General features: G+C 34.8%; 1 protein-coding gene across 3 annotated transcripts in view; it reads right to left on the reverse strand.

The window, feature by feature from the left end:
- Positions 1-21,095, reverse strand: part of LOC115273317 (protein FRA10AC1) — a 35,426-nt gene extending 14,331 nt beyond the window's left edge. The window contains exons 1-11 of one of the 3 annotated variants that reach the window (XM_029916335.1): positions 20,985-21,095; positions 20,715-20,777; positions 18,931-19,007; positions 17,542-17,637; positions 17,370-17,415; positions 14,916-14,992; positions 13,499-13,582; positions 12,852-12,936; positions 4,378-4,423; positions 1,983-2,096; positions 745-787 (exon numbers count right to left, since the gene is read on the reverse strand). In XM_029916335.1, coding sequence (XP_029772195.1) covers positions 745-787; positions 1,983-2,096; positions 4,378-4,423; positions 12,852-12,936; positions 13,499-13,582; positions 14,916-14,992; positions 17,370-17,415; positions 17,542-17,637; positions 18,931-19,007 — 668 coding nt within the window. In that variant the 5' untranslated portion in view covers positions 20,715-20,777; positions 20,985-21,095. Of the gene's footprint in view, positions 1-744; positions 788-1,982; positions 2,097-4,377; positions 4,424-12,851; positions 12,937-13,498; positions 13,583-14,915; positions 14,993-17,369; positions 17,416-17,541; positions 17,638-18,930; positions 19,008-20,714 lie in introns of all 3 variants that reach the window. The other 2 variants (XM_029916329.1, XM_029916318.1) reach the window with 2 other exon arrangements.
- Positions 21,096-21,316: the final 221 nt, after the last annotated feature.

The raw sequence follows: 21,316 nt of genomic DNA on the forward strand, positions 1-21,316 counted from the left end.
AGGGAGGGGCAGCAAGAGAGGGAGAGGGAGAATCCCAAGCAGGCTCTGGAGTGTCAGTGCAGAGCCTGAGGGAGGGCTCTGTCTCACAGACTGTGAGATCATGACATGGGCCAAATCAAGTCCGAAGGTGTAATGCTTAACTGAGCCACCAAGGTGCCCCCCAGAGCTGAAGTACCTTGCCCAACTAGTAAATGGAGAAGCTGAGAAGAATACACAGGGGTCTGATTTCCAAGCCCATGATCTTATTGACATGTACTGCACACTGCAGAATGTGGATACTCCTCCCCCACTGAATATGAGAGGCACATTCTAGCTCACTCAACAGGAGCCTGATTTTGACATTTGAAATGAGAACAGAGGAATATCATCCCTCGTAAGAATGACAAACTTCAAATAAAACACTGTTTAAATGAGACATAAGAATCACTTTATGAAGATCTGCTTTACAATACAGTTTCCAAGAATATTATGGCATCTGAACACTGACTCCAAACCAAACATTCTAACATCTATCTACTGCCCTGCACGGGCCCTCATATTTAAAACTGCTCGGCTAGAGTATGGCGTGGCGACCTTCCAGTTCCCTGGCATAGTTGTAGGGGGCATCACACAGCAGTGCCACATATTCTACACAATTAATTAAACCATCAACCACTCAAGTCTACATTTAGACATTCAGTGCAGGTTAAGTGACTGTCCAAGGCTACTAAACAATAACAACAGCATTTTAAAAGATAATATTACCTGTGATGAAAATTTAATTTAAAGGAACATTCTTGGCATAATCCTAAAAAAAAAAAAAGTGACACCACTGAAAGGCTGAATTTGAATAACTGCACTGCTACTCTACTTTTAATATCACACATTCTCATTCTTCCTTACATCCCTTTACTATAAGAGGGGAAACAAAGACTCTGAAAAACACAATCTGATTCTCTCCACCTCAAAAAATGGTTCTGCACAGTAAAAATGGTATTAGAATGCTTGAGAAATTGAAAATATTCTAACATTACTTTAGAAAAAAGTGCTGTCAATTTTAAAAGCACTTATAAAAGCAAACTCTGTTTCATACACAGCATTAATGTGTGTCTCATATCAAAGATACCTAATTACAATAGTGTGGGTATAGTCACTTCCTCTGAAGTGTTCTAAGAGTTTTCAAATAGCAAAGAGCATTTCAAAAAGTTCCACAGTTGTGGGCTCTTCTTTTGTCTTATACTTAATTTCAGTTCACACCATCTGACGTGTCCCCATGAGCACTTCCAGGACGGACTTCTGCACTGGTAAACATTAAGTAGCACATGAGGAAATTCTTGACTTCTGTATGGAGTGGGCGAATGGGCAGAAAACCCTGAAGCACATTTATTTAGGACCTAGGTAAGGTAGTCAACATGACAGGAGAAGAAGCTGACACAGAAGACTAGCTTAGTTTAAAAAAGAAAGAAAGAAGGAAAGGAAGGAAGGAAGGACGACAGATTCTCAAACATGCATGTTACAAGAGGCTACTGTATTCTAGGGTATAACCTTGAGCTTTTAAGACTGATATCAAGAAGAGTTACCCTCCTAAAACTTTTTCTTTATTGATATAAAGAGAGTGCATATATTGTCCACACCATAACAACAATACGGCTACTAGGTAATGTGAGATTTTATGCTCCCTTTTCTGATACACCGCATCTCGTTGTGCACTGGTGACATTCTTATGTTACTGGGAAGAGGTCTTAACTTTACAAATTATCAGTTTACATCTAGCATTAGAACTGTTATACCTAAAATGTCACCATAATGCTGACGATATAAAAATTTTATCCTCAAAAGTTATCTATCACTTTGGGAAGCTCTCAGGAAAAAAAGAGCACTTCCAGAAAGATACATTAAAAATGTTTAGTTAAACCTTAAATTAGCTTATATATTTTTAAATCCTTTAAGCAATTAGATAAACTTTGAAGAAAGTGATTATATCTCACCTAAAGTCAACTTACTTAATTTAACAAGTGCATTTCTCTTTTCACCATGCTCAACATAACCAAAATTAACTTCCCAACTCTTCAAATCTTGTTTTTCATCACAGCATTTATTTCCACAGAAAAACTGGCCTGTGAAAAAGAAAAGAATATTACCTATGATAGTTGCTGACAATGTTAATATAGAATATTAATATTAATTTGAAGTTAGCCCTGAAAATTAACATACATAAATTCTAGTTCTAGCAAGTCAGCATTAAAAAATAATTGAGTGTAATAACTATAGTATGCTCAACAAATGTGTATTAGAGTACTAAATCAAAGAGCTGAATAAAGTGTTTAAAAAAAATCAGTCACAGAATTCTTGCTCGACAGATAAACTATTTAGATCAAAGTTTTACTAACTCCCTGTTAGGGAGTCTTATACTTTGGAAAATGGAAGTACTAAAAGAGTATACTCAATAATACACTAAAAAAATAAATATATTTTCCATAACACATGTATTTATACCTTGGCGAATCCCTCTTAATACTTAATAATAATTTTTAAGTTGATTAAAATTCTTATTTTAAGTATTAACATTATGCCATCTATTTTAAGTACCAGCATAAAATGGCACTTAAAGCACATTTTAAAATGGTGGTACTCTGAGATGAAGCAGAATAAGTAGAATAATAATGCGCTGTGTTTTAGAGTTACTTGACACTAAAATCAACACATTATCATGTCTGCTGTATATGAAAACATTCCGCAAAACAGGACTGATACTGACGATCCAAGAGGAAAACTAATGAAAGAAACTACCCAACTACTATTTATTTTCACAGAAGATGAACCATTTATTTGTACACTAAAAAAATAATTTATATCTCAATAATCTGTACCAACAGGAACAAATCTCAACTTTTCATTAAAAAGAAATTATTGGAATGAATTTTGAAAATTATCAGTCCAAAGAACAATAACTTTTCTAAATTGGCATTTTGTACTCATTCCAAATGAATACTTCATGAAATGTATGTTTAGGAATTGCTCTATTGTTAAAACAGCAACAAAATTATAATTCTAAATCATAGGAATAAATTTCTCTCCCCAACCATTCCTTTTTTCACTTATATTAGTTCAAAGAATGCCAGTCTATTTTTTAAAGGCAGCATTACTTACCATCACCTTAACATTCCACTTAATAAAAGTACTAGATTTTAAAATGGAAACATTTCAAAATTTTTCATTGTTTAGGCAAAAACATAAACTAAAATGCAATACTAAGAAAAGTTAAAAATAGCTTTAAATTTATTCTTTTTCCTTCTTCTTTAGAGTATCTTCAGGGCTGATCCTTATCTAAAGGAAAAAATGTCCTACTCTTTGTTTTATTGCATATCCAGTTTTACACCTGACATAGACATAGAATTTATGGAAGATGGAAATGATCCACAGGGATGGCATCAATGTTTAATCATTCTAAAGTGCAACCTTTATTTTAAAAAGTTTTTTTAAGTTATTAGTTTAAAATTATTTCCTAAATGCTCCTTTGTAGTTTTCAGAAGCATTAACACTTTAAAATGCAATTATCAATAAAGAGCTAACTTTACAGCATGAAAGAGGATAAAGATTAATTTTTCAGAGACTTATGAGTAGATTACAACAATGCATTAAAAAAGCGTTTAATAATTGCCTCCCAAATGTTTGATCTTTTGCTGTAAGACTAAATATTTGATCTCAATTTCAATAACATCCCAAAATAAGAACTAGCCTATCCAAAAATCCCATTAGGTTCAAAGTGATAATCTCTACTTTCAAATGTGATTAGACTGAAAAACAGTAATACCAAATCATTCTTCCAAAAATTAATAAAAAAAAACCCTCAAGTATTCATCCTTTACTAGTTTCATTCTTTAAACATTTTTGGGGTCTCTAGGTGGTTCAGTCAGTTAAGCTTCCAACTCTTGATTTCAGCTCAAGTCATGATCTCATGGTTCATGGGTTTGAGCCCCACATTGGGCTCAGCACTAACAGTGTGGAGCCTGCTTGGGATCCTCTGTCTCTGTCTCTCTGCCTCTTCCCCACTCATGCTCGCTCGCGCGCGCTCTCTCTCTCTCTCTCTCTCTCTCAAAATAAATAAATAAACTTTTAAAATAAGTAAAAATAAATAAACTTTTTAAAAAAGTGTTTAAAAATATTTTCTACTTATACTCTATCAAATGTTCTAAAAACAAAAATTCTAAAGGTAAAAATCAGTAAAGCATTATATTTTGACCTTTGCTAATACATCACAAATACATTGTAATTTTACTTTTATAGATAAGCAATCATTGTATAAATTAGGAATAATCTTGCCGAATGACTTCAATTCAATAATGTAACAAAATAACCTTATCTTATTAAAAAGTAAAATCTCAAAAAATGAATTACCTTTTCCTGAAATTACTTCCTTTTCTACTCGCCACCTAAATCCAAACTAATGAGAAAAAAAATTACATTATGCTAGGATAAATTTAAACATTATTTAAATTGTATATACAGAGCCAACAAATGACACAATGATATTTACCAACCTGAAAAGCAAATCTAATTCACCAGGAGGGGAAGATGGCAGGAAAGTAGGAAGGCCTTAAGCCATAAATTTACCTTGTCTCATGAATACTAGCAGATAACTATCAAATTATCCTAAATACCCCAGAAATCAACCTGAAGACTGACAAAACAATGTAAAATATGATATTATATACCTAATATATAGGGAGAGGAGGTGTGAACAATAGATTCAAACTTAAACCATCAACTTAATAGAGACTGCAATATATAAAAGGTGTTATATCTAAACCTAATGGTAAACACAAATGAAAAACTACCAATAAATATGCAACGAATAAATAGAAAGAAATCCAACTATTCCACTAAAGAAAACCAACAAACCATTTACAAGAAAAAGACAAGAAAGGATCAGACAAAAGAAACAACCACAAAATGTGTAATAAAGTAGCAATAAATACGTACCTATCAATAATTACACTGAATGTAAATGAACTAAACCCTTCAATCAAAAGACATAGGGTGACAGAACAAACAGAAAATCAAGACCCATCTATACATTGTCCATAAGAGACTATTTTAGACTCAAAGACACATGCTTTGAGGATGTTGAGAGGATGTGAGAGTGAGAGGATGGAGAAACATTTATCATGCAAACGGATGTCAAAAGAAAGCCAGAGTAGCAATATTTATATCAGAAAAAACAGACTTTGAAACAAAGACTTAACAAGAGACAAAGAAGGACACTATATATTAATAAAGAGGACAATCCAACAAAAAGATGTAACAACTGTAAATATTTATGACCCAACATGGAAGCACTCAAATACATAAAACAGTTAATAACAAACATAAAGGAATGAATCAATAATAATACAGTAAGAGTAGGGGACTTTAACATCCCACTTACATCAATGGATAGATCATCTTAACAGAAAATCAATAAGGAAACAATGGCTTGAATGACACATTGGAACAGATGGATTTAACAGATATATTCAGAACACTGCATCCTAAAACAGCAGAATTATACATTCTTTTCAAGTGCACGTGGAACATTCTCCAGGATAGATCATATATTAGGCCACAAGACAAGCTTCAATGAATTCATAAAGATCAAAATCATACAGTGCATCTTTTCTGACCATAATGCTATGAAACTAGATGTCAACCACCAGAAAAAATCTGGAAAGACCACAAATATACGGAGGTTAAATAACATGCTACTAAAACATGAATGAGCCAACCAGGAAATAAAAGAAGAACTAAAAAAAGTATATGGAAACAAATGAATAAAAACACAACAGTTTAAAACCTTTGTAAAAGAAAAACATGGGGTGTCTGGGTGGCTCAGTAGGCCAAGTGTCTGACTCGCAGTTTCGGCTCAGGTCATGATCTCACTGTTGGTGGGTTCAAGCCCCGCATCAGGTTTTGCACTGACAGTGTGAAACCCGCTTGGGATTCTGTCTCTCTCTCCCTCTCTCTGCACCTCCCCTGCTTGCTTGCTCTCTTTTTCAAAATAAATAAACATTTAAAAATAAATAAATAAAACCTTTGTGATGCAGCAAAAGGAGTTTTAAGGGGGAAAGATTATAGGAATACAGGTCTAACCTCAAGAAGAAAGAAAAATCTCAAATAAATAACCTAATCTTATACTTAAAGGAGCTAAAAAAATAACAAAACCTAAGATCAGCAGAACAAGGAAATAATAAGATTAGAGCAGAAATGATATAAAAACTAAAAAAGCAACAGAACAGATCAATGAAGCCAGGAGCTGGTTTTTTGAAAAAAAAAATCAATAAAATTAATAAATCCCTAGTCAAACTTACCAAGAACAGAAAGGACCCAAATCAATAAAATCACAAATGAGAGAAGAGAAATAACCAACACGATAGAAATACAAACAATTATACAAGGATATTATAAAAAACCATATGCCAACAAACTGGACAACCTAGAAAAAATAATAAATTCCTTCAAACATATAAACTACCAAAACTGAAGCCAAAAGAAATAGAAAATTTGAACAGACTGATAATCAGCAAAGAAATTGATTCAGTAATCAAAAAAACTTCAATGAACAAAAGTCCAGGACAAGATGGCTTCACAGGTGAATTTACCAAACATTTAAAGAAGAGCCAATACCTACTCTTCTCAAACTATTCCAAGAAATAGAAAAAGAAGAAAAACTTCCAAATACATTCTATGAGGTCAGCAATACCCTGATACCAAAACCAGATAAAGACACCACAAAGAAAGAGAACTATAGGCCAACATCTCTCATGAAAATTGATGCAAAAATACCCAACAAAAATACTAGCAAACCAAATCCAACAATATATTTAAAAAATCACTTACTACAATCATGTGGGATTTATTCCTGGGTGTCAATGGCGGTTCAATATTTGTAAATCAATCAATATGTTGTATCACATCAATAAGAGAAAGGATAAGAACTATATGATCATTTCAATAGATGCAGAAAAAGCATCTGATAAAGTATAAAATCCATTCATGATAAAAAAAAAAAGCCCTCAAAAAAAGGTTTGGAGGGAACATACCTCAGCATAATGAAGGCCATATATGAAAAACCCACAGCTAACATCAATCTCAGTGGGGAAAAACTGAGAGCCTTTCCCCTAAGGTCAGGAACAAGACAAGAGTGTTTACTCTCATCACCTTTATTCAACATAGTACTACAGACAACAAAAAGAAATAAAAGGCACCCAAATCAGAAACACAGAAGCTAAAACTTTCACTCTTTGTAGATGACATGATACTACATATAGAAAACCTGAAAGACTCCATCAAAGAACTGCCGGAACTGATAAACTAATTGAGTATAGTTGCAGAATACAAAATCAACGTCCAGAAATCTGTTGCATTTCTGTATATCAATAATGAAGCAATAGAAATGCAACAGATTTCTGGATGTTGATTTTGTATTCTGCAACTATAAGAAAGAGAAATTAAGACATAATCTTATTTACAATTGCACCAAAAATAATAAGATACCTAGGAATAAACCTAACCAAATAGGTACAGGTGAAAGACCTGTATTCCAAAACTATAAAACATTGATGAAAGAAATTGAAGAAGACACAAAGAAATGGAAAGACATGCCATGCTCATGACTGGAAGAACAAATATTTAAATATTTAAAATATATGGAAAACATATATTCTTTCTCCAAAGTAATCACACTGAATGCAATCTTTATCAAAACACCAACAACATTTTTCACAGAACTAGAACAAACAATCCTAAAATTTGTATGGAACCACAAAAGACCCTGAGTTGCCAAAGCAATCTTGAAAAAGAAAAGAAAAGAAAAGCTGGAGGCATCACAACTCTAGTTATATTACAAAGCTGTAGTAATCAAAACAGTATGGTACTGACACAAAAATAGACACAAAGATCCATGGAACATAATAGAAAATCCAGAAATAAACCCACAATTTTAAGGTCAATTAATCTCTGACAAAGCAGGAAAGAATACCCAATGGAAAAAAGACAATATATTCAACAAATGGTACTGGGAACACCAAACAGCAACAACCAAAAGAATGAAACTGGACCACTTGCTTATACCACACACAAAAATAAATTCAAAATAGATTACAGACCTAAATGTGAGGCCTGAAACCATACAAGTCCTAGAAAACAGCATTGGCAATAATTTCTCTGGCACTGGCTATAGCAACCTTTTTTCTAGATAGGTCCCTTGACGCAAGGGAAACAAAAGCAAAAAACTATTGGGACTATATCAAAATTAAAAACTTCTGCAAATTAAAAAACTTAAGATCTAGCAATAACACTATTGGGTATTTACCCAAAGAATGCAAAAAACACTAAATCAAAGGGATCTATGCAGCATGAAGGAATCAATCAACAAAACTAAAAGGCAATCTATGGAATGGGGAAGATATCTATAAATGACAGATCTGGTAGAGTTAGTATCCAAAAAAAATAAAGAACATATACAACTCAACACCCCAAAAACAAATAATTCAATTTAAAAATGGGCAAAAGGCATGAACAGATGTTTCTCTAAAGGAGAAACACAGATGGCCAACAGACATATGAAAAGATGTTCATCATCACTTCTCATCAGGGAAATCAAAACTACAATGCAATAGTACCTCACACCTGTCACTAAGGCTAAAATCAAAAACAGAAGAAACAACAAGTGCTGGCAAGGACGTAGAGAAAAAGGAACCATCTTGCACTGCTGGTGGGAATGCAAACTGGTGGAGCCACTCTAGATAACAGTATGGAGGTTCCTCAAAAAGTTAAAGATAGAAATGGCCTTAAGATCTAGCAATAACACTACTGGGTATTTACCCAAAGAATACAAAAACACTAAATCAAAGGGATCTATGCAGCATTATTTACAACAGCCAAGATATGGAAGCAGCCCAAGTATCTATCAATTGATGAATGGATAAAGAAGATGTGGTGTATATATAAATACACACACACTATAATGGAATATTCAACCATTAAAAAGAAGGGAATCTTGCCATTTGCAATGACATGGATGGAGCTAGAGAGGATTAGGCTAAGTGAAATAAATCAGTCAGAGAAAGACAAATATCATATGATTTCACTCATGTGGAATTTAAGAAACAAAACAGATCAACAAAAGTAAGAGAGAAAGAAAGAGAAACCAAGAGACTCTTAACAATAGAGACCTGATGGTTACCAGCAGGGAGGGGAAATATGTGATGGGGAGTGCACTTGTGATGAGCACTAGGTGATTAAAATAAAAAGTTAAAAAAAAAAGCAAACTTAATTTTCAACATGATACCGTTTTTTCCTTATATAGGGTTCCAGGTATTTAAAAATACATTTGAACAATGTTAAGGAACAATCTTTACTTATAAACTACCTATTAATAGATACAGGTGCTAGGCCACAAGATACCTACGTTAATAAAAGATATATGTATATTGTTTTATGGTGCTGCCAGAAAAAAAAAGAAGTTATGGCACAGTAAAGAGGCAGTATACTACAGTGCAAAAGAGTTGGATTATCTACATTTTAGGTCTTAGCCCCACCGCTTAACAGATTATAATATTGGACAAGGCATTAAATACTCTTGTGCCTCAATTTCCTTATATGTAATGTAGCGATAATACAGTTCTTCTTTTGTTTAAGAGGTTAAATAGGATAGTACACATAAAGAAATAGGATAGTACACACAAAGTACTTAGAATAGTACCTGGTACAAAATACCCCAGGGGTTAGCAAACTATGGCTCATAGGCCTGCTGCCTGTTTTACAAATAAAGTTTTATTAGAACACAACCACAACCATTCACTCATGAATGGCTCTTTCCCCACTGCAGTGACAAAGTAATGAACAAGAAAGAGAAATGGGACTCTCCGGAGCCCTAAAGTGGAAAGGTGTTAAACTTCCTTCCAGATTCCTAAATATAACTTCGTACTTTAGCAAAAAATAAATTTTCCCCACTGTCTTTTAAAGATCTTTCATATTCACACACAAATTTTCTGAAAATAATACTATAAATTAGTTTTCTATTCAGTTTACTGTAATGGTTAAAAGCTCAGCTCTAGAATCATAGAGACCCAATGCAAGCTCTACCATTCACTAACTAGCTCTGTGACCTTGTAAAGTTTCTCCTCAGTCTATTTCCTTTGTATTATAAAAACCTCCCATATTAGAAGTTGTTGTATTAAGAGAGATAATTCAGATGAAGTGTTCAATGCCTGGTTAACTTTGTCTATTTTATTTTTTAACACCTATTACCTGAATTAGGCAATTTTGTATTTTAAATGCAAATGAGGGCTCAAAATATTTGAAAATATTCTCATTAAAATCTAATAAAAATAAAATCTCACCGTCTAGGAAAAAAAATAAAGCATTCAAAATAAGTCTGTTTAATTCTATTTTTAACTCCATACATGTATGTGAGGATTGCTTGTCATCCAACATATATGTTAGGATGTCCACTGAAGCACAGTCAAATGTGTATAATAATTTCCCAATTTTTTCTTCCATTCATTAATCTATTCAACAAGTAACTATTAAGCCAACTACTTACTGGGCCTGGCACTCTGCTGAAGATATAAAATGATTATTAAAATAGTATCTGTCATCAGGAAGGTTATAATCTTATAAGGCGATAAAAAATGTCACAAATACAGTATGTCCTACTAGTTAGTTACTAAGGATTTGGTGCTGAGCCGCCGCCTCTTACTCTACCTTCTAGCACAAAGAGATCACACATGCAAGCAATAAGATAGACAGACACCAACTTCCTGAAAACACAAAGTTCCATGACCATCGACTTGGACTTCTGATGTAAAAGAAAAATAAACTTCTATCTCATTTAAGCCAGTGTTATTTAGGAGTGCGTCAGTCCTTCCAGCTGAATCTAATCCTAACTGATGCAACGATCCAATCAAATTCTCAATGATGAAAGGGAAGGAGTAATAAGGGAACAGATGTGTGGGACAAAGGCTGGAGCTCACTAAAAATGCCCCATCTCCTATACATATTAGGCAATGAGCTAGGAGCTGATGTTTAAAAAATGAATAAAACACTGTCTTTGTATACATAAAACTATGAGAAAATGCACCCTAGCAAGAAAATCAAAGGCACTACTCTTTAACTTTTTCCAGCACTTCAAACGTGGAATGCCAAAAAAAGTCATCTCTCCCCGTAGAACAGATCCCCATCATGTGTATGGGGAGATGGGTATATGGGAAATCTCTGTACCTTTCTCCTTTATTTTGCTCTGAACTTAAAACTGCCCCAGAAAATGAAGTCTTAAAAAAGTATCTGTCTCCCTCCATATTTCAAATTTCTGATTTCTTACTACTCATATCTAACTACTCATAACGTTCTAATAGGAAAATATAATTTGTTTCAAGATCATCCTCTTTCAAGCATCATTTCCAGTAATATATTGTGCTCTTTAAATGGAGAATACAAATATTTAGTATTGATTTATGTACACTTTCTTCCCTCAACTATTACTATAGCTATTTTTAAAAAATTTTTTATGTTCTTTATTTATTTTTGAGAGACATAGAGAGACAGTGGGAACAGAGGAGGGTCAGAGAGAGAGGGAGATACAGAATCTGAAGCAGGCTCCAGGCTCTGAGCTAGCAGTCAGCATAGAGCCGGACACAGGGCTCGAACCCACGAACCGTGAGATCATGACCTGAGCTGAAGCCGGATGTTTAACCGACTGAGCCACTCAGGCGCCCTGGTATTTTTTTTTTTTTTTTTTAAGGACAGTCACGTTTTAATCCACTACAACTTGGCCCAGTCCTTAATAAATACTGAAAAACAATCAACAAATGACTCAGTGTTGAAAAAGCTCCTTTATTATGTGCTCTTAGAAAGACTTATATTTCATACTCAACTTGCAGCTGAGTAACTTCAATTGCTGTGATGCCTTTGGACTTGATGTGATCAATAACTACTACAGAGGAGAGCAAGTTCCTAAGAAACTGAGGAAATCTTTGGGATATATAACATGCATTGGTTTGTAAACAGGGTTATAATAATAGTTACTATTACCTATAAGAATATTGTGAAGCAAATCACATATTAAAGCCACTACTGAAAAAAATTAAACCAATCATGATTCTGAGATTTAACTTTTTAAATGAAAAACAAATTCTTATAATAAATATAAAACAAATTTTTAAATAGATTATCTTTTTTAATACAAATGTACACTAGCCAAAGCATACAGATTTATCCAACATTCCCTCCCACCCCCCTCCCCATTTCAAACTGAGATCATCTGTTCCTGGGTCACCTTCTCTAGCAATAAATGTGAAATTTGAGATAGGAATAAAAATCACTTCAATATCAACTACAGTAAGATGTAAAGTGGGAACGGAAATCCACCATTACTATTTAGCACTAGGAAGATTTAATTCTACTAGAACAGACATTTATATAAAAGAAAACGTGCACCTGCCTCTTTACAGATGGTAATTTATTTGAAAAAAAAAAAGAAGTCTATCAATTTCAAACATCATCTGTGAGACAAGACATCATTCTGCAGTGTCAAATCATTCATTATAATCAGTAGAGGCTCTTGACCAGAGTCAGAATGAAACAGGATCCAGTAGTCACTTGGGTTTAATTTTAGACCATTCATGTCTCAGCTCACAAAGCACCCTTGACTAAGGGACCCTTTGTAAGTTTCATAGCTCTAGAGGTTAAATGGTCCAAATGACTCTTCTTAGATGCAGGACTAATTCAACCTAGACTTCAATTAGCACCTTTAAAAGAATAATGTGGGACATGATAATAATAATAATACTGTACTTAAATAAGAACCTTCTATAAATATTTGGAAGGCATACCTTATTTTCTTTGTATCTACTGAGATCCGCTATGCAGTATTCCTTGAATAATTTATCATAGTATTTCTTTGCAAGTTTCTTCTCCCTAGATCCATAAAAAATAGATAAATCTTTTACATTTAGAAATTCAACCACAGTTTGCTACTTGGAAGCAATGTCAAATAAATAACACATGTGATATAAATATTAATGTTCTAAAAGAGGCCTATTACTTACATGCGTACAGAATTCTGACTATTAACTATTAACACTGGCTCTCTCAGGGAGGGAAACTACAAGATTGACAGAGAAGAAGAACCTTACTCCTCGCTTTGTATCTTGTCATGCTTGCATTTTAGGTATTACTTTTTCCCAAAATATTTTAAAAATTTAAAAAGCACGACAAACAATACAGTAAAAGGGTAATAAACTATCTCTTCAAGACAAAAATCAAGCAATGACAAGTCACTTAAAACAGCTAAAAATTACCAAAAGAACCAAACCAAACTTAATACTACTCCAAGGCATGTTTTTATATCCTCCATCCAGAGCTCCTTCACACAGGGGCTGAATGACCTGGACAGGTGACAGGGTAAGAAAACAAGGAGCAAGTAGGAGAGACAGGACTAAAGTGTTCCATGCATTGTGTGCTGAATGGCGAAAATTACCAATTCATGTCCATTTCATCCTCCTCATTCCATAGGAACCTGTGATTTTCTCGTATAATATCCATGTCTGTCTTGTCATTTTCCCTGGAAAATAAAACTATTTCAATTTAACATAAACACAAAATTTGTCAAATTTAGGACGTTAAACAGTTCTGTGAGATTTTTTTAACACCTGAGTAAAAATACATAAAGATAGTTTTATGTGTGAATATGTATATACGTTCATAAACTTATAAAAATGATTTCAGCATTTTCAAAAGACGCTGATAAAGAGGACTGCTACATAAGCAAGGTAAGTGGTTAAGGTGTCCATCCATCTCTAGTCCTGGTTTCAATTATACAAATGCTGCTAAACTACGAAACCTAGGATGAGAAAGCCAAATAAACACTATGTGGATAAGAAAAAAAAGAATGAAAATAAGTTTTAGAATCTAAAAAAGTTAGTAACACCATGCCATGGAGATCAAATTTAAAAACCGTATGAAGAGTTTTCCATACCTCATTTTACTACAGCTTCCTAGAAAGAATGAGTAAGGGTGACAGAGAAGAAAGGGGATGATATTTTAGGATGCTAACAGTTTGGGGGCGCCTGGGCGGCTCAGTTAGTTAAGGGTTTGACTCTTGATTTTGGCTCAGGTCATGGTTTCATGGTTCGTGAGACTGAGCCCTGTGTGTCAGGCTCTGTGCTTACAGTGCAGAGCCTGCTTGGGATTCTTTCTCTCCTTTCTCTCTCTGCTCATCCCCTATTCTCTATCTCAAAATAAATAAATAAACTAAGACAAAAGGTGTTAACAGTCTGGGGATAGAACAAGGGACTGTTGGAGAACATAGGCTAAATTGAGAGGAGAGATAAATTTGAGGTAGATGAGATAACATAAAGTTTTATTAGGGCTCTACCAAGCTCAAAATATTATTAAGTCAGGGTGAGTGTATGGCTCAGGGGTAGAGCATTTGACCGCAAAATATTATTAAGTCAGAAAAAAACAACATAATGAAAAGGCTCTGATAGAAGAGCCTCAACTACAGGAAGGTGTTGTTTTTTATTTTTTTTCCTGTTTGCCCTTCCTTTTAAAAAGTAATCCCAAACACTGAGGTCTAAAAAGTTAATTATCTCAATGATCCTTACAAAAAAAAAAAAAAAAAAAATTGCTGCATAATCAGGCACATGAGTATTCCTCACATATCTTGTTATGGTAGAGGCAGATCTGGCTCCACAGGCTACCTGAGACCTTTGGCAGACAAGGGGGTTCATGAGGAGCACTGAGCCAAAAGTTATGGATAGCCTCTCCATCTTAGGATATCGTAAGGAAACTGGAAGGCAAAGTAGGAGAGAATGACAGAATCAGAAGACACAGCTGTGGGTTTTTAAAGATATCCACACCTTCCTCCCATTCTACGTAAGCTTCATGACACTTACCCCGATCGCCTGAAGTCTTCTTTTTTGCCACCATAGTATAAAATATAGTCATTTACAAACTTTGTATGCCTTTGATACTGAAATGCAAAAAATTAAGGATTTTATTTGTTCAGGGATTCTTCTGTATCCATGATACACGAGTAAGTAGAGAAAAACAGTATGAATTTAGTTTTTTAAATATGCAAATGCATAGTATATATGCTTATGAATTAAAAAATATCTAAAAGGGTAAATATTACACTGTTAAGAGTCAACACTATAGAGTAGGACTTTCACTTTCCACTTAATACTGCTTATATTGTTTTGAACATTTTTCAAGCATATACTACTCTTGGGATAAAACATTATCTCCAACTGAGAAGAAAGCTTCCTGTTCATATTGCTGAAATACACACAGCCTCACATCAATATTCATTTAAATCATAATGTAAAAAATATAGTTTCCAAAATTAAAGGTATGGAGTGCAATTTAGATCTTCTCTATAAGATATAGTTATTCCAGTAATGACAAAGCCTCTAAAAGATATTTTATAATATTAAATCCTAACATTAAGCTTTCAAAAACAATATGATATATTATTTTTATACTTTCTTTTAATATTTAAATAATTCAGTCATGTTTATTTTTAATAAAACGTAACAAGATATATGACCATTTTACTTTTTGTTTTAAAAAGCTCAATGGTATTTTTTCCACAGCTGAATATGCAAATAACAAAACTAACCTCATCCATAATACTGTCTGACTACATCCTATTGTATCAAAGATAACTAATGACTTAATTCATTACAATGTGTTCTGACAGAATATTGAATCATAATATGATACTTCCAAAACCGGCAATAAAGCAGCTAACCTTTCAGAAAAGAAAAAAGAGAAAAGATAGACATCCAAAGATTTGGGTTTTTCCAGCTCTTGGTCTATTTCTAACTGGTCATATGACCATAGCAAGTCAGGGTGAGCAAATTTGTTCCGTAAATGGTGTCTTGTTACCAGTAAATGTGTCTTTGTCACAACTGTTTGGCTCCGCCATTTTAGCATGAAAATAGGCACAGATACCACCTTAATGAAGGAACACAGGTATGTGCCAATAAAACCTTATTTATAAAAGTAGGTGCTGAGTGGGACTTTGCTTCCAGGAAGATGAAGCAAAGATGTACTTCTCCCTATTCTTGTCATAAGAACTAAAAACCTTGGAAATTATATCCAAAACAAATATAAGAAGACTCCAAAAGTGAGGAGAAGGCATTAATAGCTGGGGAGCTCAAGACCCATGGTATGACAGGGTGGTGTTCCCCAGGTTTTCTTTTTGCCTCATAAACTCAGACTGGGAGCGAAGAAGCTGGCAACCTGGGAATGTCAACAAGCACAGACAAGAAAAGTCCCAACAAAAGCCTGCTCTAACTGAATAACCGAGAGACAGGCAGCCTAACAAAGACAGGTAACTTTTAGACAATGCCTCCTCTACTCCAGCCAAAAAGTTCTAGAAATAACTGTGGCCCCACTTCCATCTGTGCCAGAACAGGGGACCTACACTTTCACACTCACCAGGCTGTAACTAGATGCCCAAAACCCCCAAATGAGTGGAGTCACACAAGGCACAATTGATGTGGAAATGCTACAGGAGCAACCAGCAGATGAGAATAAATCCATGGGAAAGCTGAGCTATCAGATTAGAAGATAAGAGGAAAATATAAACTGGAGATAAGAGAATTTCTACAACTTCTAGAACCAGATTGGAATGATAACAAAGCGAAACAGATATCGATAGATAAGGGATGTATCTAATTGCCATTGTCTCTTAATCCTGCCCATAGTAATAAATACCCAGAAATACTTCAGGTCTTGCTTGACTTCTCTTTCATTCTCCCAATATTCCCAATAGTAGTATGGATGGACAGTGGTAGCAGTTAGTGTAATGAGTCAGTCTTACCAAAAAGTTGAAGTGAGACATGGCTCTAACAGGGAAGCAAGAAACAGCTTGAAGACAGCCCCAAGTCATGCTGGAGAGTTGAAGCCACAACAGGCCTGAGGACAGTTCACAGATAGATCTACCTTTAGACACATAAAGAACTTCCAAGCCAAGAACCAGGTAGTAAGAAAATAAGAGTTAAAATGAGACTAAAGATAAAGCAGTATTAAAATGAGAAATTTTGAAAGCCAGGCAAAAACAGGTTGGAAAAATATTTGCAAGTTCATGGACTTTATAACTTACTTACAGATTACTAATATGTTTTATTGTTTTTGTCTCTAAATCTTTCTTATGTATTATTAATGAGAACTGTAGTCAAAAGTATAAATGACAAGCCTGTATATCAATAAACATTTACCCTTAAAAATATAACATAGGCCTATCTGCCTTCACAAGATTTTATGAAATTAAAAAGTAGATTTAAAAATATTCTATTAATTATAAAAATCTAGAAATAAATATATAAATATAAAAAGGATACAGCATCCATAGCTATGAGATGAAACCTTCTATTTCTTGCTTCTTCCCTGTTAAGACAAATTTTAAGCAGATTCAAATGTCTATGTTCTAATTAATATAATTAAATCTCCCAAGTCCCTGAGTTCACAAAAACATCTTAAACCAAAACAGGACATTTACAGTGAAGTACCCACCTATCCAGCAATTCTGCGGCAACTTGTTTATGGGCAACCTTTCCAGGTTTTTCTTTCTGAAATGGCTTTTTGAGCAGTAAATCATCTTCAACTGTCCTGGTTTGTGAAGAAGAAAAATTATTAAAAGACTTCATTTTTCTTAAAGGGTATTTCTTGTTTCCTTTTATTTTCCTAACTGGAATATGTTTTAAAAATTTCAAGTCTTAACTTAAAAATGACTCACTGATCTTTAATGGAACATTTTAGGTTTCCTTAAATCATTTAATTAAAATCATAACTTTATTTAATACTTTGAAAATGGAGAAGGTGAAACAAACAAATGCATGGGTTCTGATGTTAAACCACCTAGGTTCCTGGATCCAAATTTGGGCTCTGTCGTTCACGATCTTTTTTTTTTTTTCTTCACTATCTTAATCTTAAATGAGATTAAGTTACTTAATCTCTTTGTGCCACAATTTTCCTGTTTGTAGAGATATTGATGCTTTTGGTAACTGATAATATAGAAAAGAATAAAGGCTGATTATAAATGATAAAGACTATACATGATTAGTCCTAGTTATAAAGATAGATATAATGGAAAAGTATAATTATTCAGCTAGATTTGCTCAAATTCTCTCCTTACAAAGCAATATTTTTAAGTGACAAATCTTTAAAACACAAGGAAATACACAACATAGTTTGTTAGTATCATTTCTATTCTTTTGGTTATCCATGAAGACTGAGTACCCAAAAAAATGTTCAGGTCCATTTAGTATGCCTAATATATTGCTCTCGGTGTGAAATAACAAAAGAATTTTTATAGCTTTGGTTAATATAAATTAGTCAATCACTTCTAAGTTAACAGATAAAATCAAATTTCTAAGCACTGAAAGTTGAAAACAATGCCACTAAAAATAGCAATATAACCAAGATGCAGTGTCCTTATAAAGCCCAATATCTTTATGAGTTTCTTCTTTAAACAGTCTGCTCATTCACAAAACCATAAAACTGCACAGTCTCACCCTCTACATGAACTTCATTTGAGGTCAAATACTTGCAAAGGGACCTCCAACTAAGCCCCTTCTTACCTATGACATTCACAAGTAAAAAGTCCTTAACAGGTGAATGAAAAATAGATGCAATAGAGAAATCTAAGTTCTTCTTGATTTCCTTTTCCCTCCAGCTCCCCTTCTATAAATCTCTTCAGCATAAACGTCATTTTCTTATTTGTCACATAACTATTCTCAAATTCTCGAGTCAATTCACTATAGTTTAAGGAACAAAAATTCATTCAGTATAGAGCCTCGTTGTCTTCACATGGACGCATAATGCAAAAACTTTCAGTATTATTTATTTAAACCTCATCTCAATCTAGAAAGGATCTGAAACACAGAGCAGTAAAAAATTTACCTTTTTTTCCTTTTGTTAGATTCACCACAGGGTTCATCATCACTAAAATCAGAGTCATAGCCTCCGTGACCATGCATCTATAAGGACGTATAAAGTCAGTTACTTATAAATATCTCATAGTTCAGGAAACAGTTCAAAAATAAGTTATCTTTAAAAGCTGTAATAATTGTAAAGGATCATGGTGGGTACATCACTGTTCACAGGTTATCCAGCCATCTAAAATTTTCATTCACTTTGAAATAATAGAGTTATGCTTCAGAAAATGAATCAATCAACATTTTGCACCTTAGTTACTATTAGGCCAACCAGAGAAGCCACTCTAACCTCTTTGTTGACAATGAGGCTCTTTTCGTAGAACCTACCATGTGATCACACACAAGATTCAGCGATGCTTCACTTCTCAGTGTATTTGTCATTAACTTTGTTCCAGACATTATGGAACATTCCTTCACAAACACTGCTACTAATTCCACAAGTTAGGAACTATGCTACTTGAATCTTAAGCCCATGATTTCAACTATTCCAATTTGCCTTTATGGAATATAGTAACACTGATTATTATAGTTCATTAGATTTACTCTATTTGTGAACAGTACACTATCAATTCATTAAAACTTAACTATCTTTTTTCAACATATATTGAGATTTTCTGTTTCTTTAAAACCTAGTTTCTTCAAGGCAAACAACGTTGCCCTTTGGTCTAGTAAACTTTATCTTGTTCCAATTCATTTTTTAACTGAAATTCTTAGAAATACAGAAAGATCTCAATTGTCATGAAGCTGTATTGGATGAAGCCTCTGGTTTCAACATTACATTGAATCTGGAACACATGTCAATGAGGAATCAGTGGATTATTTGCCTTTTGAGGTATTCATATGGCTACAAGGAACTAGTCCAGGTCAAATGGTATATCAAAGTTTTTAAACTTTAATATTCACTATTACAAGTACAACAAAGGGCAAAAAGGAAAGAACTACCTAAACTTTATTGCACTGGACATAAGACAAGATACCTTTCTAGTCCTGGCTACCTTGAATAAATTACTTTATCCCTTTGGGCTTCATTTGCTAAATAAGGTGGCTACCTCAAATAAACCTTAAATCTTATATATTTGTGAATTTTTATGATTTGATTTTCAAACTTAGATGTGTGAATGAACACCTCTTCCCTGTCCCACAGAATTCTAGAGATGATGGCCCTGGTGAAGGTTGGAGGTAAAAGTTAGAAGGCCACAGTTTCAACTGTATATCCTCCCTTACATCTGTCATCACCTGGGTCTCCCACACTTCATCATGTCAACCCCTTGCTCCAGCTGTTTTACCGCATCTGTTCAAACCATACCAGCTTCTAACCCTTTATGTCCTCATCTTCTAAATATCTTCATGGGGATCAACCATTGCGTGGAGCTTAGAGATGTATATCTGGCATCAGTCTACCAGAGTGCAAATACTGGCTCTGAATTTGTCATTTGTCTTTTGCTGTGCAAGTTTCTTTACCTCTCTGAGCCTCAGAGCCCTGAGCCCTTTTCCCCTATAAAATGAGGCTAATAAGAGTATCAGTTTGATAGGACTGGACGTTAAAAGTGGTACAGCATATAAAAAGTTTTCTAGCAGAGTCTAGTAAAGTCCTGTAAATGTTGACTATTATTAATATCATTTTTACCCCACAGCCCGCGTCACCACCTCCGACCCTTGCTCCCCCTCTCCCATTTTTCCCCCTCTGGCAGTTTCATCCATCCCATACCCATCTCAAATCAGTAGTTGCACTGAAAAGTTCTCACTCACTTCAGGCTAGGAATCAACTGACAAGGACCGAGAGAAATTCGAGACGGCAGACGCCGGGTGTCTCTAGAACCAAAAACAACAATAACAACAACAACAACAACAACAAAAAGAGTCAACTCGTTGAACAGTGAAGAACAAGTTTGGAGGTCCTTCTACCCAACCCCAAATACACTGAAGGCCCTTATCACACACCCCCTCCCTTGTCTCTGCTCCGCCAAGTACGCCCGCGGGAGCCGCTTCCCCTTCCCGGTGGCTGCAGCGACGACCCACGGCCTGAACGAGCCGCTGCAGGACCTGCCCAGTTCGCCCGGGCCGCACAGCCGCCCAGCCAAAAAAACGGCTGCCACAGCCTGCTCCCCGCCTCTTTCTACGGGTCCCGATTGGGCTCCATTTCCGGTCCGGCTCGGCTGCGTGTCACAGTTAAATGACACCGTCCTCGGGCGCGCCCACCTCGTGCTACAGCCAGAACAGCCCCGGGAAACGAAGGCAGCGGCTACCAGGGCCCGGAGGGGAGGCAGAGGCTTTCTACTTTCTCCAGTCGCAGCCCTCAGTTTTTCCCTCGGCCTCCTTCACCTCGCGAGCGCAGCTTTTAATGTCGTGTG

Source organism: Suricata suricatta, chromosome 2 (assembly GCF_006229205.1).
Source record: "Suricata suricatta isolate VVHF042 chromosome 2, meerkat_22Aug2017_6uvM2_HiC, whole genome shotgun sequence".
NCBI lineage: Eukaryota > Metazoa > Chordata > Mammalia > Carnivora > Herpestidae > Suricata > Suricata suricatta.